At 45.5% G+C, this 25742-nt stretch overlaps 1 protein-coding gene across 1 annotated transcript in view; it reads left to right on the top strand.

The window, feature by feature from the left end:
* LOC139532551 (coxsackievirus and adenovirus receptor homolog) overlaps positions 1-5912 on the top strand; it is a 59518-nt gene extending 53606 nt beyond the window's left edge. The window contains exons 4-7 of the mRNA XM_071330314.1: positions 2835-2990; positions 3622-3744; positions 3923-4061; positions 5557-5912. Coding sequence (XP_071186415.1) covers positions 2835-2990; positions 3622-3744; positions 3923-4061; positions 5557-5842 — 704 coding nt within the window. The 3' untranslated portion in view covers positions 5843-5912. The remainder of the gene's footprint in view (positions 1-2834; positions 2991-3621; positions 3745-3922; positions 4062-5556) is intronic.
* Positions 5913-25742: the final 19830 nt, after the last annotated feature.

Genomic DNA, 25742 nt, shown 5'->3' with positions numbered 1-25742 from the left:
TGCATGTGGCTGACTAGATAAGTGTTTATGTAATACCCCTCTAGAATGGCATGGTGATATGTTTAATATTCCCAGTAGTGTGTATTGATCTAGCATTTTCCTTGATATTGCAATCCCATTCAATCCATATACTGTAGGGAAATGGCTGTCAATATCAGATGACATCAAAATAGCCTACTAAATGTAGTAAAGTGTTGTAAAATGTACATTAATGCTACCTTGTTCTGAAATGATGTATGCTAAGTGTTTTGCTTTGCCATTAAGTGATGGTGTGATTGATGAGCATCACACATAATGTAATGTCGCCTCAGCCAGCTGTTTCGTTGTTGCTAAGTGACAGTAAAGTAATGTAAAATGAAGTGATACGGGCCTTATGACAGCCACTCAACTAGCCAACCGCGTATCATACATGACAGTGGGTATAGAATAGGCAGAACATTCATAGTGATGTCTGCGCAAACAGACTTGCCGTGTATGGCTGCTCGGTGAGTCAACTTTACTCTGAACATACAGAAACTCTGTCACTCAACCAGTCAGCATATTTACATATGAAAAGCAGTGTGGGCTGACGGCTGTGGTCAAACAACATATTATTATTAGAGCCCTGCACTGATGAAGGATTTCTCATAAACGATGTGTTTGCCTGAATAAAATGTGATTAGGACACGGTTGTTTTCCTGGTTAACCACATCTCTCTACTGAAAAACTGGTTTTGTGACATGATCTGTTGGTGCTATATTTACCTTCCTTTACCAGGAACTAGACAAAAACAACCTGTCTTTTTAGCCATTCCTTTACACCAGCAAGGCTTGCTCGAAGCCTCTCTCAGGTCTACAGGAAGGAAGGTTAGATTTGTTCAGTGTACCTGAGCCAGCCAAGGAGAGATGGGCTTGAGCAAATACCTAGGCAGGCCGATGGTGATGGTCCTTAGGGAGCTGTGCAGAGGAATTTCTTGGCCACAGAGCTGGTCATCTTGTGTCTTTACTAGTTTAGTGCTGCCGTCTGGTAGTGGGTCTGACAGGCCTAAAGGCATTGACCCCTGCGGCAGAGCTATTCCTGTTCTAGAGGAGAGCAGTGTGACAGGAAGACATCTTGCCTGCGCCGCAGTTTACCTTCAGGTCAATATCGTCACCAGAACGTAAATGCTCCCGAGCGCATTGGCAGGGACGGACACGGTCACACACTCTCAGGAAGTAGACACACACACACACAGGGGCATTTGTCCTGAGTGCAGGTAACGTTAGGAGCTGTGTGCGTGTTGTGTCCCTGTATGAAGATCGACAGTGAAGGTAACAGAAGGAGAGGGCACACCTGCAGTCAGTACAGGGCACACCTGCAGTCAGTACAGCACACCGGACAGGCATGTCAGCAACCCTCGCAACCGATCAGTGTCTGCCGCTACCTCACTACAGCTTTCGGCAGCCAATCACAATTCCTCTCTCCCTGGCCTTAGTCCCAATCACTATCTCATTAGCCATACGCCACTACAGTATTTAACATGCCAATCGCTCCCTGACCTGAGTCCAAACAACCAATCAGCCCTGCCTAGACCTCTCTAAAGCCAATCTTTCTGTCTCCCTGGCCTCAGTCCCAACCGATCCCTCATTGTCTTTATAGCCACCCTATTGTGGTCTACCACAATGTATCACTCTCCCTCTATCTATACTGTGTCCTATCAGTACCTCGATGTAGTCCAGCACAGCCAATACATCTCCTTATCTACAGCACTTCATATTACACCACATCCATATAGTCCACCACAACCAATCTCACACTCTACAGTATCTGTCTCAATACATTAGTTTTCTCTTTTTACCTCCTCTCGTTTGTATCACCCCCCCCAGTCCATCAGCACTTCCATTTCTCCTCCCCTCTCTCGTTCTGTCCATCCTGACTCCTGCCTTTTAGTGCAGCGCCCAGCCCATACTAATCTATGTGCTGCCGTGTCCCACAGGACAGGGCTGTCTGGTGTTAATCCACATGGTTCTGCCTGATAAGTCCCTGTCCCTGATCTCCCCTCCCTCTCCTCTCTCTCCCCTCCCTCTCCTCTCTCTCCCCTCCCTTTCCCTGGGCTTTGTTGTTACAGCGCCCATTACCAAACCATGATGTCAGCGCTCTAGCACAAAGCTCTATCCGAGAGACACACGGCGAGAGCGAGAGATGCACACAGAGAGAGACAGAGTGATATACACACAGACGCACACACACATTCACACACGGCCAATCAGGCTTCCTAAAGACGACAATATTCAGAATGACCCTTCACCTCCCACCCCTGGCTTAGTACCCATACCTCATCCCACCCCCATCTCTCCTCTCCAGCAGACAGACAGACAGTGAGTTCAGTTGGTCTGTTCATCTTTGACTTGCACTGGATCCGGCCTGGTTTCAATTTGGAGCTTTGTTTGCTTTTGAATTCTCATCTCATCTCCTGCCAACAGACTGAGGAAATTGTTTGCGTACCCTTGGCTTTCCCAGAGAGGCCCTACCCCGTGTGTGTGTGTGTGTGTGTGTGTGTGTGTGTGTGTGTGTGTGTGTGTGTGTGTGTGCACGTCACTCTCCAATCTTCATCATCTTTAGTGACAGCACCTGTAATGACAGCAGCTGTATCAATTACCCTGATTACTGCTCTCATTATGCTGATGACTGCTGCTATGAAGGACACACACACACACACACACACACAAACACAGAGAGCTCAGCAACCTGCCAGGGGGGTGTGCATTGGAAAATCAGGAAGGGTTTGTGTAGCTTCAAGCTAATTTTTGTTTTCCGCCATGTATGCCATCTCTAATAGCTTATGCCCTCTCCCCCTCCTCCCTCTCCCCTGGCAGTGAGGCCGTCCAAGCCCAGATGCTCTACTGAAGGCCCCACCCAGGAGGGTAAGGACGTGGTGCTGAGGTGTACATCCAGTGAGGGGACCAACCCCCTGCAGTACACCTGGGAGAAGACCAGCGACAGCAAGATTCTGCCTGCCTCAGCCGTGCTAGGTAACACACACAGGATGTAATTATACACAGAGTATACCAAACATTAGGAACACCTAATATTGAGTTGACCCCCCCAAGTTGGCTGGATGTCCTTTGGGTGATAGACCATTCTTGATACACACAGGAAACTGTTGAGCATGAAAAACCCAGCAGCATTGCAATGCAATATTTGACACAAACCGCCGGGCACCTACTACCATACCCCGTTCAAAGGCGCTTACATTTTTTGTCTTGCCCATTCACCTTCTGAATGGGACACAGTCCATGTCTCAATTGTCTCTAGGCGTAACAGTACTTCTTTAACCTGCCTCCTCCTCAATCAGCTACACTGATTGAAGTGGATTTAACAGGTTACGTCAAAAGGGATCATAGCGTTCACCTGGATTCACCTGGTCAGTCTATGTCATGGAAAGAGGTGTTGTTAATATTTTCTATACTCAGTGTATTTATTGAAGATTTTCACAGAACACAATGTGGTTACACAAGTTTTCTCCATCCTCAGATGGGGCAGATGATTTCCAACAGAATGGATATTTACTGCCAACTCAAGTAAATGGACAGAAATGTTTCTGAAAGGTGTTTGGCTACCTGAACGTGCCCCTGTAACCTCTCCCCCTCTCTATGTCTGTAGACCCTGTGGGAGGCACCATGAATGTAAGGAACGCGTCCATCAGCTCCTCAGGAACCTACCGCTGCACTGCTAAGAACCACGTGGGCATGGAGGAGTGTATTCTACAGCTTGGCATCACTCCCCGTGAGTCCCTCACCGCCCCCTGATTCACCTTTATCTGGTCTTTAATTGAAGACTATTAAAAATATATATATTTTTCAGGTGTGGATTTGTGCTTGGACCTGTATTGGCTGTATAGAGTCAAGATGGTAGAATTGTGTCATTTTATCATGTATTTATTTTTTAATGATCTGTGGTCTAGCACCCAACACTGCTGGTATCATAGCTGGAGCCATCATCGCTGTGCTGCTGGCCCTCATCATCATCGCCATCGTCCTCTTCTGCTGCTGCCGCGCCCGCCACAGGAAGAAGTACGAGAAGGAGATCTCTTACGAGATCAGGTACGGTCACTGCATTATTACACCATTGTACAGCACTGGCATTAACTGCATCCAACTGCTATTAGATTAGATATGTGTTTGACATTTGCTTGACAAAAATGCACTGCGATAGAATGGCCAGACATAGTAAACATACACATTAATGAAGAACAACAGAAATGACAGCTTAATGACTTGACCCCTCCCTTCCCCATAACATAACTACCCCCCGCCCTCATATACTCAATATGGCACATCCCCTTGGTGTCCAGGTCACTGAGCATTGCACATAATGTCATTGCACAACACTAACTTTCAATGTCCATGATTCCACATATAACAGTGTAGTATACAGTACATTACAACTATCTTAATAGCATTGTGGGAAGAGTGTATAGGTTCCTCTAAAGGTTGTCTTTTATTTCGGTAATTTGGCTGCTGTAGCCTGCAATAAATCAAAGCAAGCGTGACCGTGCCACGTTCTCTGGCCCCAGCTCCTCCCCATCCGGTCACGCACACAGCAGAACACACGGGGAAAAGGTTGTCGCACCATCAGCGGTTTCTCTTTTTTCCCCTTCCTCAAATAAACGTCTGTGTTAATCAGTTTGGGTGGTTTATTTGTTCTGTGGATCCTGTGTCTGTACTGCCCAGCCCCCCTGGACACAGTGTTTCATCCACACAGCATCCTCCCTCTCTCTCTCTCTGTCCCTCTGTCTTTGGGTCTGCAAGCATCAGCCTGGACACTGTCTATTTGCCTGGCAGCACAGTGGAGCACCATAAGAATTAGCCCAGTGAACTCTGTGTCTGTGTGCCCAGTCCTGACACACACACACACACACACACGGCGGCACGCATACAGACACTAATACACGCTTAGGGATATTAATGCACACACAAACACTTGTGCACACACATTTACCAACATATTCAAAGCCACTGGCCCCTCAGGCTCAGTTTGATTGAGCTCTTTAATGGATTATTGCAGGTTATTATGTGTTAATTGTGTTGCTCTGGGAGTAGAAAGGGGTTGGTGGGAATGAATGTTGCTTAGTTACCACTGTTGAGAATCTTACTGTGGCTGATCAGAGCTGGCACAGCTAGAACTACATTCCATCGTCACTAGCTATAATCTTTTTCACTACCTTTCACCCACTGTCTGTCCCTTCTCTCTCTCTCTCTCTCTCCCCCTCCCTCTTTCTCTCTCTCTCTCTCCCCCTCCCTCTTTCTGTCTCCTGTCTCTTTCACTCGCCTCACCCTCTCTCTTTCAGTCAGTCTGTCCTCTCCCTTTTTCTGCCTGTCTCCTCTCTCTGTTTGTCTGTTTCTCTCTTTCGCCCTCTCTTTCTGTCTCCCTATCCCAATCTGTCTCTCGGTCTTTCTCTTATATCTCATTGTTTATCTCTCTGACTCTGTCTGTCTGGACACCTAGGTGAAATCCCAAGTGAATGTGAAAGGGGAGTGGAAAAGCTTGTCTCTTGTTGTTTACATGCCCATCTCACTCTCTTTCCCCCCCTCTTAGAGAGGACGTTCCCCCTCCGAAGAGCCGCGTGTCGACGGCTCGCTCTTTCACCAGCGTGGGCAGCCAGCGTTCCTCCCTGGGCTCCATGTCCCCCTCCAACCTGCACGAGTACGCCCTCAAGCCCCAGTATGACAAGATCCCCTCCGTGGAGGAGTATGAGAGGCCCCCCAGCCACACACCCCTGCCACCGCCTGTCGCCAGCAAGATAGCCGGCCGTAACCTCAGCCGCATGGGCGGCATCCCCGTCATGATCCCCGCCCAAAACAAGGACGGCTCCATTGTGTAATGGAGAGAGAGAGAAGGAGAAAGGGAGGGGTGGGACTGGGGGACACTAGCCAGAGAGGAGGTGGGGGGCTGGTCTGGCAACTGGAGAGATGGAGGGGTGGGACTGGGGGACACTAGCCAGAGAGGAGGTGGGGGGCTGGTCTGGCAACTGGAGAGATGGAGGGGTGGGACTGGGGGACACTAGCCAGAGAGGAGGTGGGGGGCTGGTCTGGCAACTGGAGAGATGGAGGGGTGGGACTGGGGGACACTAGCCAGAGAGGAGGTGGTGTGGCTGGGCTGGGGACTGGGCTGACTGATTTTATGTCCTCCACCACTCATCAGCTGTGGTGCCGTACTGAGGAGAAAAGAGATGCAGTACTGTACCATATCACATCAGGCCCACTATGAACTATTTACTGAAGGCAAAAAACAACAGAGCCTTTTATGAATTTTACTTCCTGATCTTTCTGACAAGCAGACACAAAAATACTAGGGTGGCTAGCTACATTTTAATGGTCAATTCAGAAAGGTTGCTTTGTACATAGTTGAATGCATGGTGATTTTTAATCTAGCTGGCCCTGTCCATAGAGATGTGTGCAGAGCCGACCAAGGTCTCTGATTGGCCTATGGTGGGTTTGTACTGTGAAAGTATGACAGCTGTATGCGTGTGTTTCTGGGCGTGGGAAATGTACAGTCCTACTCCACAGTCTTTGGATGAAATGCCAAAAATATAATCAGACAAAAGTTTTTATCAAATCTCTCACTAACATTTTTAAAATATTTTGCATATTTGACAATAACCCCTCCACACACACATTTGTTAAATCTATTTTAAGAATAGGGGTTGCTGAAGGGATTTAAGATTTCTGCTTTTCAAATGAGTTTGTTGTCATGTGGTTACCTTTTATATAGATGTTCATTCCACTGGTTGGACTGGCTGGTGTAATGGGCATGTTTGCCAGCCCTGAGAGCACTTGACCAGTTGAATGGTGCAGCTTGGGCTGGGAGGGACGGACGGTCAGGGTTGGTTAACGGCACGGGAGGAGGGAGTTAAGCCACCCCATCTTGTGATTGGTGGATTGTTGTTTCTTTGTCGGGCTTACACCCCATCTTCTCCCTTTCTCCCCGCCCCTCTCTACAAGTTCCTAGAACAGGCAGTGTTTTGGAGAATAGGGGTGTGTGGCTTCACTGAACAATCATATTTGATTGTGTTTGACTGCCACCAGCTCAGGCCCCCAACCCTTCTGACCCTACCAGTACACCCCTCCCCCAACACACATTTCGTAAAAGCAGGATGACCGCGGTTACACTGTTCGCTATTATTAACCATCTCTGTTGTTTAACCATCCAACCCAAAGGTCTCCCCACAGTCGTTCCCAGAAAACATTCTGGATTTGGAACCGCATACCTAGGATTCAATATCGCAATGAACCACCTCTTTCAATGGTCATTATTAAGTTTAGTGGTTCATTCAGGCGTCACCATTTGTGAAGGATAAATGAAGGATGTACATGTTTGTTACAGTATGTTACATGATATATGGAAGGAAGTGGGTGTTAAGGGGAAGAAGTAAACATTAGAATACTGAGTCACAGGTGTTCACAGGTTTAGGCTGCAACTACAGTACAGTAACTGTTCTCTAGGGTTCCCATGCTGTACCCTAGCTCTATCAGTCAGTCAGTCACAACAGGCTGGTCCCAGTCTTACTCACAGCCCCAGTGCTTCTGCTCAGCCCAGATGACTTGTTTCTGTGATTGACATCACTGTGCCTTGTCTGTACTGACTTGTATCACACACACATACTGTTGTAGCCACAGGCCCCTAAGTAGGTGTCTGTGTCTCAGTGGACACAGACACCTCCCTGGTTGTGTGCTAGCCTTTTATCGTTGATGTGCGCCATACATGTATGTTTTGTAGCCAACTATCATTGCCATGTATGGTGCTTGGCACAAGAGTTGGCTTCAGTACATATAGTTTGGCTATAATGGAACTGTAGTACCAGGCCTACATCAGGCATAATAACCAGTCTACTTTACATGGTTCTGGATCCTGTGTAATACTGCATCGCAGTTTACATTAGCTCTGTATTTAAACTCTTGCAATGTTTTAAAACATTTCCCAAACATTGATTCATATAGTTGTTGCTTCCTTTTTAATTCATTATTTAATGTTTCTGTTTTATTTGTATGAAGGATTTGGTTGTATGTGTAAAAGTGACACTATCTCTAGAACTTAACCCACCACACTTACTCTAATGCTCTGTATATATAATGATGCTCTGCAGTACTTTGCTTGGTTAATGTGTATCTATAACATGATCGCTGGGCGTTATCAATAACAGTAGAGGGTGAAACGCCTGCTCATTCAGCTGGGCACTACTGTAGCTCTGTTTCAGGATCCACATTAGCATCTTAGTTAGAATGAAGATGAATGATTATTTGATGGATCAGCCATGTTATGGATTGTATAAGTTTGACATGGATGTGTGTGTGTCCAGATTCTAAATAGTATACTAGCATGGTTATTGTAACAGAGCCCGATTCTGTGTGTGAATAGAATGTAGTAGATTTGGGGTGGATGAAGTGGAGGTGATGGGTGTAGAGCGCTTTCTGAATTGTACAGTAGCCCCGCGCCTCTCCTCATTGTGGCAGGTGTAACTTCACACCCATGGGACAGCAGCCACATCCTCCTGCTGCACCGAGGCAGGATGTGAAGTAAAACCCACCCCATACACTACCCCAAGGTGGAAAAGCTGTCAGTTCTCTCCAAGCCCAGGGAAGTGTGTGTGTGTGTGTGTGTGTGTGTGTGTGTGTGTGTGTGTGTGTGTGTGTGTGTGTGTGTGTGTGTGTGTGTGTGTGTGTGTGTGTGTGTGTGTGTGTGTGTGTGTGTGTGTGTGTGTGTGTGTGTGTGTGTGTGTGTGTGTGTGTGTGTGTGTGTGTCTTGAATGTCTGGAGGGGGCCCATATATATAGTATTTTAGTAGAATAGACTTTCAACTGCTGACAAACTGTACAGAGTCATTAGGGAGTCATATTGTACAGTCCCTCAACTCTGGAAATTAATGATTAGAACTACTAACATGATATTTACTGTAGCTTTTAAAAGAAGTATACTAATATTGTATGAATATTTTTCTTTCGGGGGTTTGTTTGCACATTGTGTGATCAAACCTGTTTTAATTTTTCTTGGTGTGTCATTTTTGTGCTGTATTTTTAAATAATAAAAGGACATCAAATGAAAAAAAGAGTCCTTTCTTTTCCATAGCAGCAGCTGTTGACTTTGTCTTAAATCATAGTGCTTTTCTCTAACCAGGTCTCAGCAGCCAGCCTATCTTTATCCTCTGGGGCCCTGGCTGGCCTCCTGCAGGCTTCCACTCTGATTCATTTTAATCAGGCAGTGATTTTCACCCCTAACGCCAGTTGAGGTGACTTTCTAACCTCTAATGACTATAATTAATCAATGAAGCACAGAGGCACTACGATCAGAAACCGCCTGGCAAAAATCCACAGCTCCATTGAAACAGTCAGCACTAGAGCATTACGTATACTAGCCTGATTCATACTATAGGGCTGTACTGGACTGGCCTGGGTACGCATCCACCAGAGTTGCTTGAGCCATGCTGGAAAGGACAATGTGAAAATAAAATATCAGAGCCAGCACAGCCTGGTTCGTGTTGGGCATATCGTTTGAATCAAAACTGTGTAGGGGAGACCGGTGGAAATTGTAACAACTTGAATTTCTCCAAACAGAAATAAGCTTAGAGTAATGAAACTCACTCAGTACATGCCTGTTTAGGTTCTATCCCTACTAGAAAGGTTTTTGCCAAATATCTACATTTGCTCGTTTTATATGCAAATGTTTGGTTTTTAGGGGTGAACTTAGTTTTTTCCACCGGCTGTATATATTTTTTGTACTGTCCAATATTTCAAACTAGCATAATGTTCATCACCATGTTGGCTAAATGTCACAACTCTCTTGAGTTTGACTGCTAAGGTTGGGGGCAATTGTAACGGAGTGTTAAAATGGCCCTGAGCCAAGCAGCCAAATTATTTTTTTTAACTATTATAATTGTAAGATGATATGAATTATACCAATAATAACTTTAAATAGCCTTGGGGTCCTGTAGAGTGCCAAATAATTTGAAAACAGATATGAACTGAGAACCATCAGACTGTTCAAGATGTTTTGAAACTGAATGGCCATGCACAAATGGGTGTAACTGTAAATATTGGTCAGGTACATAAAAATACATATTTCTCGCAAAATCATTACATACTCTGATATAATTCATAAACAATTTTTTTAAAGGTAAGTGCGCTAAAGTGTACAAATTCCTCTTCTTTCCTGCCTAGCAATTCTCTGCCAGCCTCTAGCTAACTCGACGGTTAACCCATCAACTTCTAGTAAATCTTTGTTTTCATTTCAACAATTTTCTTTCTGTGATGTGCTAGATAACTTGAAAAATCCACAGGCTGATATCCTTGATCCATTTTTGTTGCAGCTCTCTGCCCCCCTGATTGCTGAATCATTCACCCATATTTTTAACCTGACGGTTATATCTGGTACTATCCCCAAGATTTGGAAGGCGGCCCATAAAATATTATTCTCAGCTGAGATCTTTCTTATCTTTGAAATGTATTTCTAAATGTACATCAGTTGAGTTTTATACAAGGTCATAGTACTATCTCTGCTGCATCCCTAGTTATAAATTATGTGTTTAACTGTATGGATAAAAGGCAACATTGTTTCATTGTTTCATTGTTGTTTCATTGTTTCATTTCATTGACCTGATACTGTTCATCACTCACTGCTAATTCAGAGGCTTTCCTCAATTGGCCTGGAGTAGGCTGCATGTAACTGTTAAAAATATTACTTGACAGATCGAACTCAATGTGTATTGACTGATGGTGTTAAATCAGGTTTCCTGGATATTACAAAAAGGTGTACCGCAGGGGTTGATTCTGGGTCCTGTACCTTTTACTGTTTACGTTAACAATATTGTCTGTAAAAAAATTGTAACCTGTAAACATATGCCGATGATACTGCGGTGTATGCTATTGCCCCCGCGGTTGACCAGTGTTACGTGACTAGGAGTAGTGGGCCAATTACGCACGGCCTTAACGCGGTCACACTCCATCACCACCACCGAGGTGGAAATGCGATAACCCAGGAAGGAAACGGCTGGTTTGGAGAACACCCATTTCTCAGCCTTAACGTACAGGTCATGCTCCAGCAGTCGCCCAAGTACCTTGCGCACCAGAGACAGATGCGTGGTGCGGAATAGATCAGGATATCATCAATATACACCACCACACCCTGCCCGTGCAGGTCCCTGATAATCTCGTCTAGAAAGGATTGAAAGACGGCTGGAGCATTCTTTAACCCATACGGCATGACGAGGTACTCATAATGGCCAGATGTGGTACTAAACGCGGTTTTCCACTCATCTCCTTCCCGAATACGCACCAAATTATACACGCTCCTGAGGTCCAGTTTAGTGAAAAAACGCACTCCGTGAAATGATTCTACCGCTGTAGCGATGAGAGGTAGCGGGTAACTAAATGCCACTGATGGAATTGAGACCTCGATAATCAATGCACGGACGCAGACCTCCCACGTGTGACGTGGAGGGCCGAATGTACCCCTGTCCCAGAGATTCAGTGACATATGTCTCCATAGCCACTGTCTCCTCCTGTGACAATGGGTACACGTGACTCCTGGGAAGTGCAGCGTTTACCTGGAGGTTTATCGCGCAATCCCCTCGTTGATAAGGTGGTAATTTGGTCGCCCTCTTCTTACAGAAGGCGATAGCCAAATCGGCATATTCTGAGGGAATGCGCACAGTGGAAACCTGGTCTGGACTCTCCACCGACGTGGCACCAATGGAAACTCCTATACACCTACCTGAACACTCCTGACCACCCCTGGAGAGCCCCCTGTTTCCATGAAATCCTAGGATTGTGACGAGCAAGCCAGGGAACCCCCAGCACCACTGGAAACACAGGCGAATCAATAAGGAAGAGACTAATCCGCTCCCCATGATCCCCCTGCGTTACCATGTCCAGTGGAACCGTGGCCTCCCTGACCAGCCCTGACCCTAACGGTCGGCTATCTAAGGAGTGTACGGGGAAGGGTGGATCTATCGGCACCAGCGGAATCACTAACCTACGGGCGAGTCCGCGATCCATAAAGTTCCCAGCTGCACCTGAATGCTGGAGAGAGGGAGAAAACTCAGGAAAAGAAATTAGTAAAAACATGTGACCAACAGGGAGCTCTGGGTGAGTTTGGTGCTGACTCACCTGGGGTGACCGAGAAGTGTTCTGCCTGCCCTCTCGACTCCCAGACGAGCTCTTCCAGCACCGGTCGGAAGTGTGTCCTCTCCGACCACAGCTGGTGCAGGAGGAGCCTCCTCCTCCGGTTCCCCTCAATGTGGCCCCCCTAACTCCATAGGTATGGGAGCGGGAGGGCCAGGAGGTGGAACTGACAGGGCCCTTTCTGAACGCCCGCGGGCAGCCAGCAGATTGTCCAGTCGGATCAACATGTCTATGAGCTCATCGAGGGAGAGAGTGGCGTCCCGACAAGCTAGCTCCCTGCGGACATCCTCCTGGAGGCTACACCGGTAGTGGGCCATCAGGGCCCTGTCATTCCACCCCGCCCCAGCGGCCAAGGTCCGGAACTCCAGCGCAAAGTCCTGCGCTCTTCTCGTCTCCTGCCTAAGGTGGAACAGCCATTCACCTTAGGCAGGAACTCTGAGTAGTGGTCCCTTGCAGAGTCTGGGCTATTCCAAACTGCGTTTGCCCACTCCAGGGCTCTGCCCGTCATGCAGGAGACGAGGACGCTCACACTCTCTTCACCAGAGGGAGTCGGCCGAACGGTAGCCAGGTATAGCTCGAGCTGGAGCAAAAATCCCTGGCACCCAGCCGCCGCTCCATCGTACTCCCTTGGGGCGCGAGACGAAGTGCGCTGGGGCCGGACGCCGCCGGAGGAGTGGGTTGAGTCGTCGAAGGAGGAGCTGGAGGCGAGATAGGGAGACCACTCCTCTCCATCATCTGGTCCATCGCTGACCCGATACGTTGGAGGATGGCCGTATGATAGAGGACGCGTTCCTCCATAGATGGGAGAGAGGTTGCCGCTGCTCCTGCTGACTCCATACGTTGGTGCGGGCTTCTGTTACGTGACTAAGAGTAGTGGGTGCGGAGTCGGGCGCAGAGGGTTAAGGACAACCGTATTTATTCCAGGTGAAAGAAAGGTCACGCCAAAACACCAGGCGCATAAAATGACCGGCCCAAAAATAGGACACAAACAGTCCGGAAAAATACAAAAATAACACATCCACAAAACCGAACAGAGAAACAAGCCCGCACAACAGCAGGCGGGCATAACCGGCTTAAATAGCCCTAAACAAACCCCAAACAAGAAACAGGTGTAACCAATAAGACAAAACCAACAGAAAAGGAAAAGGGGATCGGTGGCAGCTAGTAGACCGGTGACAACGACCGCCGAGCGCCGCCCGAACAGGAAGTGGAGCCACCTTCGGTGGAAGTCGTGACAACCAGGCGCTATCTGAACTACTGTCTGCCTTCATTCTATTACAGAAAAACTTTGATCTGAAATGAATATTGAATGCAGGTAAAACTAAGTATATGTTGTTCTCTAAGGCGCATAAAAATATCTGATTTAAGCATATGTACTTTGGATCATGTCCATATTGATCTTGTCCCTACTTAGCTTGACATCTATCCAGATATTTGTGTCTTTTAAAAGCATATTGAGAAGTTGAGGATAAAAATGGGCTTCTTCTATAGAAATAGGTCTGCCTCTCACCAAATAGAAAGCAGATTATTCAGTCAACAGTCCTATTGGTCCTAGACTATGGCGACGTCATCTATATGAACGCAGCTGCCACTTCATAAAAAGCAATTAGATGCAGTTTATCATAGCACACTGCGCTTTATTACAGGCAACACTTTTTGCACTCATCACTGCATTCTCTACCAGAAAGTTGGTTGATTGTCACGTAGGTTATTACATTGGTATGTTTTCATTATAAAGCCCTTTTATAAAAAGTCCCCCTGTACCTAACATCATTGCTGAGACCATGGTAACTCGTAACATACCACACTCGGTCTCAGCGATGTTAACTCTAGATATTCCTTTGGTCTCTACTGAGTTAGGTATATCAGCTTTAAAATGTTCTTGTTTTGGTGCCTCTAGGGCAATTCAGAAAGCTGATTGAGGACTTTTTTAATGATGAATGTGTTTGTTTTTTATGACTGTTTTTCTTTCTGCTTGCATTTTGTATTCATATTGATGTGTTCTTTCTGTAATTTATGTACAGTATTAGTCAAAAGTTCGGACACACCTACTCAGGGTTTTTCTTTATTTTTACTATTTTCTACATTGTAGAATAATAGTGAAGACATCAAAACTATGAAATAACACATATGGAATCCTGTAGTAACCAAAAAAGTGTTAAACAAATCAAAATATATTTGAGATTCTTCAAAGTAGCCACCCTTTGCCTTGATGACCGCTTTGCACACTCTTGGCAAGGAGTTCCCACACTTGTTGGCTGCTTTTTCTTCACTCTGCGGTCCAACTCATCCTTAACCATCTCAATTGGGTGACGTATCGCTGCAGAATGCTGTGGTTGCCATGCTGGTTAATAGTGCCTTGATTTCTAAATAAATCACTGACAATGTCACCAGCAAAGCACCATTACACCTCCTCCATGCTTCACGGTGGGAACCACACATGCAGAGATCATCCTAATCTGCGTCTCACAAAGACACGGTGGTTGGAACCAAAAATCTCAAATTTGGATTCATCAGACTAAAGGACATCTTTCCACCGGTCTAATGTCCATTGCTCATGTTTCTTGGCCGAAGCAAGTCTCTTCTTCTTATTGGTATCCTTTAGTAGTGGTTTCTTTGCAGCAATTCGACCATGAAGGCCTGATTCACGCAGTCTCCTCTGAACAGTTGATGTTGAGATGTGTCTGTTACTTGAACTCTGTGAAGAATTTATTTGGGCTGCAATCTGAGGTGCAGTTAATTGCCCATTTCTGAGGCTGGTAACTCTAATGAACTTATCCTCTGCAGCAGAGGTAACTCTGGGTCTTCCTTTCCTGTGGCGGTCCTCATGAGAGCCAGGTTCATCATAGCGCTTGATGGTTTTTATGACGGCACTTGAAGAAACTTTCAAAGTTCTTGAAATGTTCCATATTGACTGACCTTCATATCTTAAAGTAATGATGGACTGTCATTTCTCTTTGCTTATTTGAGCTGTTCTTGCCATAATATGGACTTGGTTTTTTACTAAATAGGGCTATCTTCTGTATTCCACCCCTACGTTGTCACAACACAACTGATTGGCTCAAACGCATTAAGAAGGAATGAAATTCCACAAATTAACTTTTAACAAGGCACACCTGTTAATTGAAATGCATTCCAGGTGACTACCTCATGAAGCTGGTTGAGAGAATGCCAAGAGTGTGTAAAGCTGTAATCGAGGCAAAGGGTGACTACTTTGAAGAATCTGAAATATAACATATATTTTGATTTGTTTAACACTTATTTGGTTACTACATGATTCCATATGTGTTATTTCATAGTTTTGATGTAAAAAATAAAGAAAAACCCTTGAATGAGGAGGCATGTCCAAACTTTTGACTGGTAAAAAAATAAAGATAAAATAAAAAATATAAGTGTGTTTATTTTATACATTTTTTAAGTGTTACATTTGACCCCAACTACTGTTTGGCACGGGGCCAAATGTAAAGTCTGGACTATTCAGATTTAAATCAATATTGTGATTCAACCGTTTCATGTACAGAGATTTAAATGGTATGAATGATTAGGAGACAGGTGCAAATTTCTTCTATAAAAAAATGACTGGCCTAGTTCAAGCAGTCTGAGCAATAGAGTAAAAGGCCAAAAATATACAATTGCCCGTCTCCCCCTACTCCAGGCCTGGTTTGACTTTAGGGAACAGGGGAGTAATGCCTTTGCTCTGTGTTTCACCCTCTGACTTGTCCTATAGCCCTTCCTGACTCATTGTTATTCCTCTGTTATAGTGTAGCACTTTGCCCTCTCACAACACGTCATCACTCTACTCTGTCAAAGGACTGAGGGAACACTCGAAGTCAAAATTTACTTAGCCACTTTCAATTATAGACAATTTCCTGTCCTAGTTAATGTGGTTGCTAGTTATTGGCATGGCGAGTCACAGCTAATAAGCAGTGTGGTACAAATGAGCTCCGATAGCAGCTCAACTGAGCTGGATACAGTGGAGTAACTAAGATTAATGATTTGGATGGATCAGGCATGTTATGAATTGTAAAAGTTTGACTTTGATGTGGGTGCGTGCGTGCGTCCAGATTTTTAAAATCTATTTTTATGTTGCCCTCTTGCTCATGATCTTGACATATGGATTGCTGGATCAATAGCTCTGAGTGTCTGTTGTGTCTGTCTGGGTAGGCAGGCCGAGTGTTTCACTGGTGGCCAATAAACCGACTAAAGCAGAACGTCCATAACTATAATTGGGTGCTTGTTAATGGATAGGACCCCAGACCATTGATCTGATCTGCGGTGAGTGTTGAAATCAATCATGGACCCTAATGACTGGACCCGATAGCTCTCTAATTACACACACGTATGCACACACACACACACACACACACATTGGGCTATGCAATGGGTTTGTTTATCTGGCCTTGAATTATCCCAGTCATAGCCATCATCATAATAGTCCGTATGGATTGTCTACTGGCATAATAATTACACTTTTAGAACTGTGTATTCACAACATTCATTCAAAAGGCATTCAGTAGCTGTCGCCTATATTGCATGTGGGATTGGATTTATGGGGTTATGTATGCACCATTCCATTCTCATTTAATTCCCTAGTCCCATTCTGTCTTTAATATATTTTATTGAAATGTCTTTTCTCATTCCATTTTCAATATGTGACTAATTCATACAACGAGAGAGAGGGAAAAGACTGGCATTTGTTAAGCACCTGGGGATTTGTGCAACCTACCTCCCCATCTCCCTCCCATTTGCCTGCTAGTCAAGGTATTAATTGTTAGCACATATCGGGGTTTAGGGGGGAGAGGGAGAGAGTGCTTATTGGTTCTCCAGGAGGGTTTCCTTGGCAACGTTATCTGGGTTGTACACAGTCTAAGCCGGCTGCGTAGCTGGATGATTTATCCTGTAATCGTAATTGCTCCCTGCTAACAAAAGGACCCTCTAAAAGCATTGGTCTAATCAAACTTACTCTCCTCCAATTTGTCACTGCTTCACCTGCTGCTACCGCAGCAAAGCCGTGCAGGTTTTAGCAACAGTAATGTTGGAGGGAGAAACAATTCTACGTTATGTAATGTCTGTAGAAAACCTCCCTTTTTAGACCAGAATCATAGTCACGGTCACTGTGGTAGAGGGAGGGAGTCTACACCACCACGCACTCCCAACATATTGCATTTAGAATGGTGGTGATTTTCCCAGCTGCTGAACACTCATTAGTCATATCCTCCCTCTTCCCAGCCATTCCTCCTATTTTATCTCCTATTCCCAGAGGGGGAGCACATCACCCCACTACCATTTGGCTACTAATATCATCTAGCTTAGCTAGATCAAGGATCATGTGTTATTAGCTGAAGCTCATTAACTAAAGTCACCTCTGACATAACCCTTAGTAACTAGACATTTTGGTGACCGATATGCAACTTATAAAGAATGACATCCAGGTTGCTTTTACAAGTGTTTCCTGTAGTTACTGTATGGAGCACTACAGTGAAGTTAGCAACAGGGAAGTTAGGAACCAATACACACAGGCTGTTAGGAAAGCAAAGGCTAGCTTTTTCAAACAGAAATTTGCATCCTGCAGCACAAACTCCAAAAGGTTCTGGGACACTGTAAAGTCCATGGAGAATAAGGGCACCTCCTCCCAGCTGCCCACTGCACTGGGGCTAGGAAACACTGTCACCACCGATAAATCCACGATAATTGAGAATTTCAATAAGCATTTATCTACGGCTGGCCATGCTTTCCACATGGCCACCCCTACCCTGGTCAACAGCTCTGCACCCCCAACAGCAACTTGCCCAAGCCTCCCCCATTTCTTCTTCACCCAAATCCAGATAGCTGATGTTCTGAAAGCGCTGCAAAATCTGGACCCCTACAAATCAGCAGGACTAGACAATCTGGACCCTCTTTTTCTAAAATTATCAGCCGAAATTGTTGCTATCCCTAGCCTGTTCAACCTCTCTTTCGTATCATCTGAGATTCCCAATGATTGGAATGCTGCCGCGGTCATCCCCCTCGTCAAAGGGGGAGACACTCTAGACCCAAACTGCTACAGACCTATTTCTATTCTACCCTGCCTTTCTAAGGTCTTCGAAAGCTAAGTTAACAAACAGATCACCGACCATTTAGAATCCCCCCGTACCTTCTCCGCTATGCAATCTGGTTTCCGAGCTGGTCATGGGTGCACCTCAGCCACGCTCAAGGTCCTAAACGATATCATAACCTCCATCAATAAGAGACAATACTGTGCAGCTGTATTCATAGACCTGGCCAAGGCTTTCGACTTTGTCAATCACCGCATTCTTATCGGCAGACTCAACAGCCTTGGTTTCTCAAATGACTGCCACATATTCTAAGTCAGAGCCGTCCAGAGTAGTGATGCCCTCCGATTTGACACACTGAACTATGTCTGAGAAGTAGTTAGTGAACCTACTTCTCAGACAGAGTTCAGTGTGTCAAATCGGAGGGCCTGTTGTCTGGACCTATGGCAGTCTCTATGGGGGTGCCACAGGGTTCAATTCTTGGGCCAACTCTTTTCTCTGTATACATCAATGATGTCGCGCTTGCTTCTGGGGATTCTCTGATCCACCTCTATGCAGACGACACCATTCTGTATACTTCTGGCCCTACCAGCACCTGCCCACCAGTCCAGCATCACTACTCTGGACGGCTCTGACTTAGAATATGTGGACATCTACAAATACCTAGCTGTCTGATTAGACTGTAAACTCTCCTTCCAAACTCACATTAAGCATCTCCAATCCAAAATTAAATCTAGAATCGGCTTCCTATTTCGCAACAAAGAATCCTTCACTCATGCTGCCAAACATACCCTCGTAAAACTGACTATCCTACCGATCCTTGACTTCGGCGATGTCATTTACAAAATAGCCTTGTACACTCTACTCAGCAAATTGGATGCAGTCTATCATAGTGCCATCCGCTTTGTCACCAAAGTCCCATATACTACCCACCACTGCGACCTGTATGCTTTCGTTGGCTGGCCCTCGCTTCATATTCGTTGCCAAACCCACTGGCTCCAGGTCATCTATAAGTCTTTACTAGGTAAATCCCCGCCTTATCTCAGCTCACTGGTCACCATAGCAGCACCCACCCGTAGCACGCGCTCCAGCAGGTATATTTCACTGGTCACCCCCAAAGCCAATTCCTCCTTTGGCCGCCTTTCCTTCCAGTTCTCTGCTGCCAATGACTGGAATGAATTGCAAAAATCACTGAAGCTGGAGACTCATATCTCCCTCACTAACTTTAAGCACCAGCTGTCAGAGCAGCTCACAGATCACTGCACCTGTACATAGCCCATCTGTAAATAGCCCATCCAACTATCTCATCCCCATACTGTTATTTTTTTGTTTGTTGCTCCTTTGCACCCCAGTATCTCTACTTGCACATTCGTCTTCTGCACATCTATCACTCCAGTGTTTAATTGCTAAATTGTAATTATTTCGCCACCATGGCCTATTTATTGCCTTAACTCCCTTATCTTACCTCATTTGCACACACTGTATATATATTTTTTTCTATTGTGTTATTTACTGTATGTTTGTTTATTCCATGTGTAACTCTGTGTTGTTGTTTGTGTCGCACCTCTTTGCTTTATCTTGGCCAGGTCGAAGTTGTAAATGAGAACTTGTTCTCAACTAGCCTACCTGGTTAAATAAAGGTGGAAAAAAAAGTGCTTGGGGTGTAGACTAGAGGACGATGGTGGTCAATGGATCAGTATGACATTATAATTACTACCAAGAACATCATTAGGCCACTCACACCACAGGAATGGAGAATGCACTGTGTGAGGGGAATTATTTTAATCAGAGAGCTGCTCTTCACTTCTGTTCCATATGGTGGTGAAGGAGAAAATAATGTTTAAGAATCCGGAGAGGAGAGGAGGAGATGAGGTCAGCGGCAGAAATACTGGGAAGTGAGGGTGGGTGAGCTGGTTTAATATCCTCTCAGTGGTGTGAATCACAGCAGGCATGCAGGGAGAGATCGCAAACGCTCTGATCTCCTGTCAGTGAGACAGAGCTGCTATCTGTACATCTACATCCCACAGCAGCAGCTCAGCTTCATGGTGTTATGTGTAACTTAGCTAAAGTTTGGAGGGAAAGACCCAACCTGAAACATTTACAACTCCTCTCCTCCCACTAATCAATGAGTTTACTACTCCTCCCATCACCAATCAATGCCTGTATATACACTCACGCTACCCAGTTCCTGTTATTATAATATTTTGTTGCATTTCGCACCCACTCCCATCAGGTCTTGTTCACTAAACCTCTACCTCTTGTTTCTCGCTGTTGATATAATAATCTGTTATGTAAAAAACAACACTTGTTCTTAGTTAAGGCTGACGTTTATCTCAACGAGTAGCATCTCAAAATACAACGGAAATAGAACCCCCAAATCACCTAGTAATTTCCGACAAAAACATATCAACAAAATAGACTGTCCAAATCCATTATACGAATCATGGATGCTATACTAGACAATCAGTGCGGAACACAACACTCGCATCACGGACTAGCAAGCTACCTGCCTTCCTGACTATTCCTTCCCGCCAAACCGGCCAGGTCAGGTTTGAAGACATTATTCACCTCCGCGCGTCTGCGGCCCATTCTCAAGAGTGCTCTCCCATAGGCAGCCTAGCAATGAAGACCGCTGGACCAGTAACCGAAAAGTCACTGGTTTGAATCCCAGAGATGACTAGGTGAAAAATATGTCGATGGAACCTTGAGCAAGGCACTTAACCCTAATTGCTCCCGTAAGTAACTCTGGATAAGAGTGTCTGCTAAATTACTAAAATGTAAATGTAATGCTTCCCCCAGCGCTCTGCCTCCGACTCGGCCCCACTAGTCTTTGTCCCAGCCTTTGAGCCAGCCTCATAAGGCTTCGACCCAGCCTTCACTTGTCTTTAACCCAGCCCGGTCGGCCATCGATCCGGACAATATTTTAAAGCCATAAATCACCAGAAGCCTACAGCTTGGATCTCCAAATTTCCTCCCAACAAATTATGAGGGCATACAATTAAAACACTGAATATAGGCACAGCTAATTATAGTCTACTTCACTGTGGAATAATAGCCTCAATACATGTCATGTTGATATGACATTCAGTTTGCTTCCATATGACTGGTTTCACAGTGTTCTCCAGGGATCATAAGGAAAAATCATCGAAAATCAAATCAAACTGTATTAGGCACATGCGCCGAATACAACAGTGAAATGCTTACTTACGAGCCCCTAACCAACAATGCAGTTTTAAAAAATATGGGGGGGGTAATGCAAATAGTCTGGGTAGCCATTTGATTAGATGTTCAGGAGTCTTATGGCTTGGGGGTAGAAGCTGTTTAGAAGCCTCTTGAACCTAGACTTGGCGCTCAGGTACCGCTTGCTATGCGGTAGCAGAGAGAACAGTCTATGACTAGGGTGGCTGGAGTCTTTGACAATTTTTAGGGCCTTCCTCTGACACCGCCTGGTACAGAGGTCCTGGATGGCAGGGAGCTCTGTAGTGCCTTGCAGTCGGAGGCCGAGAAGTTGCCATACCAGGCAGTGATGCAACAGGATGCTCTCGATGGTGCAGCTGTAGAACATTTTGAGGATCTGAGGACCCATGCCAAATCTTTTCAGTCTCCTGAGGGGGAATAGGTTTTGTCATGCCCCCTTTCACGACTGTCTTGGTGTGTTTGGACCATGTTAGTTTGTTGGTGATGTGGACACCAAGGAACTTGAAGCTCTCAACCTGCTCCACTGCAGCCCCGTTGCTGAGAATGGGGGCGTGCTCGGTCCTCTTTTATCTGTAGTCCACAATCATCTCCTTTGTCTTGATCACGTTGAGGGAGAGATTGTTGTCCTGGCACCACATGGCCAGGTCTATGACCTCCTCCCTGTAGGCTGTATCGTCGTTGTCGTGATCAAGCCTACCACTGTTGTGTCATCTGCAAACTTAATGAGGAGTCGTGCCTGGCCGTGCAGTCATGACTGAACAGAGAGTACAGGAGGGGACTGATGTGTTGAGGACCAACGTGGCGGATGTGTTGTTACCTACCCTTACCACCTGGGGGCGGCCGGTCAGGAAGTCCAGGATCTAGTTGCAGAGGGAGGTGTTTAGTCCCATGGTCCTTAGCTTATTGATGAGCTTTGAGGGCACTATGGTGTTGAACGCTGAGCTGAATAGCATTCTCACATACAGTGGGGAGAACAAGTATTTGATACACTGCCGATTTTGCAGGTTTTCCTACTTACAAAGCATGTAGAGGTCTGTAATTTTTATCATAGGTACACTTCAACAGTGAGAGACGGAATCTAAAACAAAAATCCAGAAAATTACATTGTATGATTTTTAAGTAATTCATTTGCATTTTATTGCATGACATAAGTATTTGATCACCTACCAACCAGTAAGAATTCCGGCTCTCACAGACCTGTTAGGTTTTCTTTAAGAAGCCCTCCTGTTCTCCACTCATTACCTGTATTAACTGCACCTGTTTGAACTCGTTACCTGTATAAAAGACACCTGTCCACACACTCAATCAAACAGACTCCAACCTCTCCACAATGGCCAAGACCAGAGAGCTGTGTAAGGACATCAGGGATACAATTGTAGACCTGCACAAGGCTGGGATGGGCTACAGGACAATAGGCAAGCAGCTTGGTGAGAAGGCAACAACTGTTGGCGCAATTATTAGAAAATGGAAGAAGTTCAAGATGACGGTCAATCACCCTCGGCCTGGGGCTCCATGCAAGATCTCACCTCATGGGGCATCAATGATCATGAGGAAGGTGAGGGATCAGCCCAGAACTACACGGCAGTACCTGGTCAATGACCTGAAGAGAGCTGGGACCACAGTCTCAAAGAAAACCATTAGTAACACACTACGCCGTCATGGATTAAAATCCTGCAGCGCACGCAAGGTCCCCCTGCTCAAGCCAGCGCATGTCCAGGCCCGTCTGAAGTTTGCCAATGACCATCTGGATGATCCAGAGGAGGAATGGGAGAAGGTCATGTGGTCTGATGAGACAAAAATAGAGCTTTTTGGTCTAAACTCCACTCGCCATGTTTGGAGGAAGAAGAAGGATGAGTACAACCCCAAGAACACCATCCCAACCGTGAAGCATGGAGGTGTAAACATCATTTTTTGGGGATGCTTTTCTGCAAAGGGGACAGGATGACTGCACCGTATTGAGGGGAGGATGGATGGGGCCATGTATCACGAGATCTTGGCCAACAACCTCCTTCCCTCAGTAAGAGCATTGAAGATGGGTCGTGGCTGGGTCTTCCAGCATGACAACGACCTGAAAGACACAGCCGGGGCAACTAAGGAGTGGCTCCGTAAGAAGCATCTCAAGGTCCTGGAGTGGCCTAGCCAGTCTCCAGACCTGAACCCAATAGAAAATCTTTGGAGGGAGCTGAAAGTCCGTATTGCCCAGCGACAGCCCCGAAACCTGAAGGATCTGGAGAAGGTCTGTATGGAGGAGTGGGCCAAAATCCCTGCTGCAGTGTGTGCAAACCTGGTCAAGAACTACAGGAAACGTATGATCTCTGTAATTGCAAACAAAGGTTTCTGTACCAAATATTAAGTTCTGCTTTTCTGATGTATCAAATACTTATGTCATGCAATAAAATGCAAATTAATTACTTAAAAATCATACAATGTGATTTTCTGGATTTCTGTTTTAGATTCTGTCTCTCACAGTTGAAGTGTACCTATGATACAAATTACAGACCTCTACATGCTTTGTAAGTAGGAAAACCTGCAAAATCGGCAGTGTATCAAATACTTGTTCTCCCCACTGTAGGTGTTCCTTTTGTCCAGTTGGGAAAGGGCAGTGTGGAGTGCAATAGAGATTGCATCATCTGAGGATCTGTTGGGGTGGTATGCAAATTGGAGTGGGTCTAGGGTTTCTGGAATAATGGTGAGACATGACCAGCCTTTCAAAGCACTTCATGGCTACAGAAGTGAGTGCTACGGGTCGTAGTCATTTAGGCAGGTTACCTTAGTGTTCTTGGGCACAGGCACTATGGTGGTCTGCTTAAAGTACATTGGTATTACAGACTTGGACAGGGAGAGGTTGAAAATGTCAGTGAAGACACTTGCCAATTGGTTAGCGCATGCTCGTAGTACACGTTCTGGTAATCCGTCTGGCCCCACGGCCTTGTGCATGTTGACCTTTTTAAAGGTCTTACTCACATCGGTTGCGGAGAACGTGATCACACAGTCTTCAGCTGGTGCTCTCATAATTGTTTCAGTGTTATTTGCTTCGAAGTGAGCATAGAAGTTGTTTAGCTCATCTGGTAGGCTTGTGTCACTGGGCAGCTCTCGGCTGTGTTTCCCTTTGTAGTCTGTAATGGTTTGCAAGCCCTGCCACATCTGACAAGCATCAGAGCAGGTGTAGTACGATTCGATCTTAGTCCTATATTGACGCTTTGCCTGTTTGATGGTTCGTTGTAGGGCATAGCGACATTTCTTATATGCTTCCGGGTTAGAGTCCCACTCCTTGAAAGTGTCAGCTCTAGCCATTAGCTCAGTGCGGATGTTGCCTGTAATCCATGGCGTCTGGTTGGGGTTTGTATGTACGGTCACTGTGGGGACGATGTCATCGATGCACTTATTGATGACGCCAATGACTGATGTGGTGTACTCCTCAATGCCATCGGAGGAATCCTGTAGCTTAGCATCTGCTTCATCTGACCACTTTTTTATTGATCTAGTCACTGGTGCTTCCTGCTTTAATTTTTGCTTGTAAGCAGGAATCAGGAGGATAGAATTATGGTCAGATTTGCCAAATGGAGAGCTTTATATGCCTCTCTGTGTGTGAAGTAAAAGTGGTCCAGGTTTTTTTTGCCTCTGGTTGCACATTTAACATGCTGACAGAAATGTAATAAAACGGATTTAAGTTTCCCTGCATTAAAGTCCCCGGGCTACTAGGAGTGCCGCCTCTGGGTGAGCGTTTTCTTATTTGCTTATGGCGGAATACAGCTCATTCACTGCTGTCTTAGTTAGAGGTCGACCGATTAATCGGAATGGCCGATTAATTAGGGCCGATTTCAAGTTTTCATAACAATCGGTAATCAGCATTTTTGGACACCTATTATGGCCGATTACATTGCACTCCACGAGGAGACTGCGTGGCAGGCTGACTACCTGTTATGCGAGTGCAGCATGGAGCCAAGGTAAGGTGCTAGCTAGCATTAAACTTATCTTATAAAAAACAATCAATCTTAACATAATCACTAGTAAAACTACACATGGTTGATGATATTACTAGTTTATCTAGCTTGTCCTGCGTTGCATATAATCGATGCGGTGCCTGTTAATTTATCATTGAATCACAGCCTACTTTGCCAAACAGGTGATTTAACAAGCGCGTTCACGAAAAAAGAACTGTCGTTGCACCAATGTGTACGGAACTATAAACATCAACGCCTTTCTTAAAACCAATTCACAAGTATATATTTGTAAACCTGCATATTTAGTTAATGTCTGCTAACATGAATTTCTTTTAACTAGGAAAATTGTGTCACTTCTCTTGTGTTCTGTGTAACAGAGTCAGGGTATATGCAGCAGTTTGGGCCGCCTGGCTCGTTGCGAACTGTGTGAAGACC

Source organism: Salvelinus alpinus, chromosome 1, assembly GCF_045679555.1.
Source record: "Salvelinus alpinus chromosome 1, SLU_Salpinus.1, whole genome shotgun sequence".
Taxonomy (NCBI): Eukaryota; Metazoa; Chordata; class Actinopteri; order Salmoniformes; family Salmonidae; genus Salvelinus; species Salvelinus alpinus.
This window is presented reverse-complemented; position numbering and strand designations above follow the sequence as displayed.